Raw genomic sequence first — 4,127 nt, 5'->3', positions numbered from 1 at the left:
CTTAGAAATGATACACTAGGGTGTAAGACATCCTCAGAAATATGAAACCTGCTCTTGTAAGCACAATGCTTTTATTATGATGACTGCCACTGCGTTGGAAGCTGCACATATTTTTGATGCCTGAACTTTCTCTCAGGACAAACTGTTAATATGTGAACACACTGTAAAACAGTAATGTTGCTGCTCTCTTGGATGACTTCATAAGGAACACACCATTTCTTCCACAATGATGGACCATGAACAATGCAGTCATCAAAGAAAGCATACACCCAGCTTCAGCTGTTGTGGCAACTAAGGATGTTAAGAGGAAGAAGGGCAAGAGGGAAATGTCTGCCACTTGAGTGTAATTAAACCTCAATCACTTCTTAGTGGACTAATGGCAGGTCTTGGGGCTTGCTGACCACTGGGAAATCAGTTGGAGTATAAGAAGGAACAATGCAAACTTTGGAGATCGAGGCAGCTGGAAACTGAGTATATAGCAGAACTGTCCTGACTACTGCTGGACATTAGCATCTGACAAGACATCACACCAAGGTAAGAGTTAATGGAGCTTGATCAACCACATTCAACGCAGTTCAATGATTTGTATGATTTGATTCACATGAGCTCTAAACTGTAAATGAAGTAAATGTACCCTGAAGGGATTTTAGCTGTAACGGAAAGCAAAATTAGTTCAGTACTTTAAACGAAAGATGAGGTATGAGCGAAATCCAGTTCAAAGTGCATTCAGTCGCTGTCAGTTTCTGAAACACACAGCAATGACCATATCTTAGGATCTAACAACAGATCTTCCCTGCAATGATGAAGATATTTAATCTATTTGCTATGATTTACAGGACATCAGACAAACATCTGAAATTTGCACTTGGCACAAATTTAGTTGTACTTGCTCGGTGTAAAATTATGTAAAAGCCAGTTTTAACTGATCTCTTGGAGAATCCTTTTAGAAATGTCTGAAAATAGTTAGATGAGTATAGACATTATTATTATTAAAAGTATGTCGCACTCTTAGATGTGACAGTTTTTGTCAAATGTGTAATTTTACTTTTTCAACACTGAAAGTTCTTAATATTTCTTCTCAAATAAAACTTGTAAAAGTATGATAATTAAGGTTTTGCAAATATAAACCTTTCTGAAAAGACTTGAGTGAACTGCTTTGATAAAGACATTGAAATGATCTAGACTGTGATCTGACTAGTGGTGTTGTACAAGTGTAACACATAGCTACAGATGTGTGACACTTAAGTACTATTGAGTAGCGCTGCTGTCTCACAGCGCCTGGGTAGTGTGAGAGGACGTGGGTTTGATTCCTGCTCAGTCTGTGTGGAGTTGGCATGTTCTTCCCTCGTCTGTGTGGGTGTACTCCGGGTGCTCTGGTTTCGTCCCACAGTCCAAAGACATCCTGTTTAGGTTCCCCATAGTGTATGAGTGACAGAGAGAGTGCGTTCCACTGGTGTATGGATGAGTGACCCATAGTAAGTCGTGTAGCAGTGTAAGTCACCTTGGTGAATAAGGTGTTTGGGCTGGTAACACTACATAGAGTTCTTTGGAAGTCGCTTTGGAGAAAAGCGTCTGCTAAATGAAAAAATGTAAATGTATGTACAGTTAGTTTGTTTCTTTCACCAGATCCAACGACATTCATCACACAAGTAGCTGCATAAAACTCTTCCAGAATATCACCGATTTTTAACGATATTCCTAGTGGATTTTTTTTTTTGTGATAGATGTAAACATTTTCTTAGTCTTTCAAAACAAAATGTTGAGCATGTACTTGCATACTATAATTGATTTAATTTGTGAGATATCTCTTCCTTTGTTTTTTAAAGGTGAAACGGATTTATCTAAAAGAAGCCATTGATGATGAACTACAGCCATCCCGGGACATCTCAAAACTTGCACTTCTGTTATGAATCCTCCAACAAGTCTTGTCCACAGCATATTTATTCCATGGCAGTACGAGTTCCTCTCTACATTTTTTTTGCAGCTGCCATTCTCCTCACGGTCTTTGGAAACCTTCTCGTCATCATCGCAATAGCTCATTTCAAACAGCTCCACACTCCGACTAACTTCCTCGTCCTCTCCCTGGCCATCGCTGACTTCCTTCTTGGAGCCATCATCATGCCACCTAGCATAGTTCGTTCGCTGGAGACCTGCTGGTATTTGGGCAATCTGTTCTGTAAATTCCACAATAGTACATCTGTCACTTTAAGCACTGCATCCATTGTAAACCTTTCCTTCATATCTATTGATCGATATTATGCTGTCTGTCAGCCCCTACAGTATCAGACAAGAATCACAAACTGTGTCACTTTGGTCATGATCCTGATCTGCTGGAGCCTGTCTGTTCTTACTGGGTTTGGGATGATATTCCTAGAGCTGAATATCTGGGGCATTAAGGACTTTTATTATGAAAACGTTGAATGTGTTGGAGGCTGTATTTTGTTCCAAAGTTTTGCATCAAGTTTTACATCTTCCACTGTCTCATTTTACATCCCGGGATTCATTATGATTGGTATCTACCGGAAAATCTTCCTCATAGCAAAGAGACAGGCTCGATCTATTCACACCTCAGGCTATCACAATGAAAACTCTGAAAGGAGCAAAACTCAGAGCAAGATGGAACGGAAGTCTACCAAGACCCTTGCAATTGTTATGGGTGTTTTTCTGTCATGCTGGTCCCCCTTATTTCTATGCAACATCATTGATCCAGTCATCGGCTATTCTACTCCACCATTCCTGCTTGAAGCAATGGTTTGGATCGGCTTTTTAAATTCAGCATTTAATCCCCTGATTTATGCATTCTTCTACAGTTGGTTCAGGAAAGCCTTCATAACAATAATATTTTGCAAAATATATAATCCCAATTCTTCAGGAACAAATTTATTTACTAACTAGAACAAAGCCTTTGTTTAATAACCAATCAATAAATTGATGTAGCTGAGGTCTGTAAAAAAAAAAAATCAATAAATGACAATTAAGTGACTTTAAATGTCACTTTATCCTCAAGATGCTATACTGAACAAAATCCTGTTTCAGGCGGCAAACTACACGAAACAGGAAAACTGCCTGGGAATGAAACAGTCTATGATAGACAAAAACTGTGCACATGTGTACATATAAAGAGTGAAAACAGCTGGAGTCAGACAGTGAGAACTGGACATAAAATTTCACTAAAAAACATTATAATAAGGCAAAAAGTGCTTTTCATAGATAGTACGTCAGCCTGTGTCATAGTTACCAGAATTGTGATCGGCTGAACTGTGTCGATATTACTTGGATATTTCTGAATATGAACACTTTGGGCACTCAGCATATCTACAGTGAGTATTTCAGTTGTGAGGGCAATTGTCTTCTCTTTCAAATAAGGATAACCGCTTTCACTTAGTCTGTTCTTGCTTTCTTTTCCTCGGCCCTTCTTTTTAAAAGTGAAAAGAGAAACAGTTAAAAGGTTTATAAGCTGCTACTTGTTTTTCCTTAAGTGTACAGGTTTTACAATCAACTGAAAGTTTTTTGCAGATTTATTTCAGCCATGGAACAGAGGTGAGTTGTACCAAAATATGAACCAGTCATGTGTGAGAGCTTTGGAGTTGCCCAGATATAAGGATAGTTAGTCCTAATGCTGTCATGACTGTGAGAGTGACATGGATGGTAATTGTCATGTTTTCTTCTGCAGACAACTGATAACATTCAGATTTTCCTTGGACCTGCTGAGAAGTACCTCTGTCTTTCTGAGAGAGCTTGGCATCTTGTTTTTAATGCTTTGGATCACTTGAAGAAATATTTTATTAAACACAGTCCATCTTATCTGCAGTGATGCTCTTTTCTGTTTTGGCTTGCTGTCACATTTTTGTTTGGAATAAATAATTTCTTTGTCATGTCTCTCTGTTGTACCACCTTCATTTACTCCACACAGTGTCGAAATACAGTTGAGTCCTTTGCCACTGTTTTCCCTCTGGCGTTTTATTGTTTTTGAGCATACGTGCAAGAAGAAAAGGACTTGATTATTAAATTTCTCTTTTTCTTTAATCATACAAAGTGTAGAAATAAAAATCTCACAATACCAAATATGATGAATTCTTTTAAGTGCACAATGTTTCCACTCTAACAGGTAGCCTCATCTAGAACAG

At 38.4% G+C, this 4,127-nt stretch overlaps 1 protein-coding gene across 1 annotated transcript; it reads left to right on the top strand.

Annotated features, from left to right (window-relative positions):
• The first annotated feature begins 397 nt into the window (after positions 1 to 397).
• Positions 398 to 2,895, top strand: LOC114911864 (trace amine-associated receptor 1-like). Its single transcript, XM_029256088.1, has 2 exons — positions 398 to 534; positions 1,827 to 2,895. Exon 2 carries the CDS (start codon positions 1,858 to 1,860, stop codon positions 2,893 to 2,895), a length of 1,038 nt encoding a protein of 345 aa, XP_029111921.1. The 5' UTR covers positions 398 to 534; positions 1,827 to 1,857.
• The last annotated feature ends 1,232 nt before the right edge of the window (positions 2,896 to 4,127 follow it).

The sequence above is a fragment of the Scleropages formosus genome, chromosome 1, assembly GCF_900964775.1.
Source record: "Scleropages formosus chromosome 1, fSclFor1.1, whole genome shotgun sequence".
In the NCBI taxonomy this organism is placed as follows: Eukaryota; Metazoa; Chordata; class Actinopteri; order Osteoglossiformes; family Osteoglossidae; genus Scleropages; species Scleropages formosus.
The sequence above is the reverse complement of the archived record's forward strand: the minus strand, read 5'-3'. Positions and strand labels throughout refer to the sequence as shown.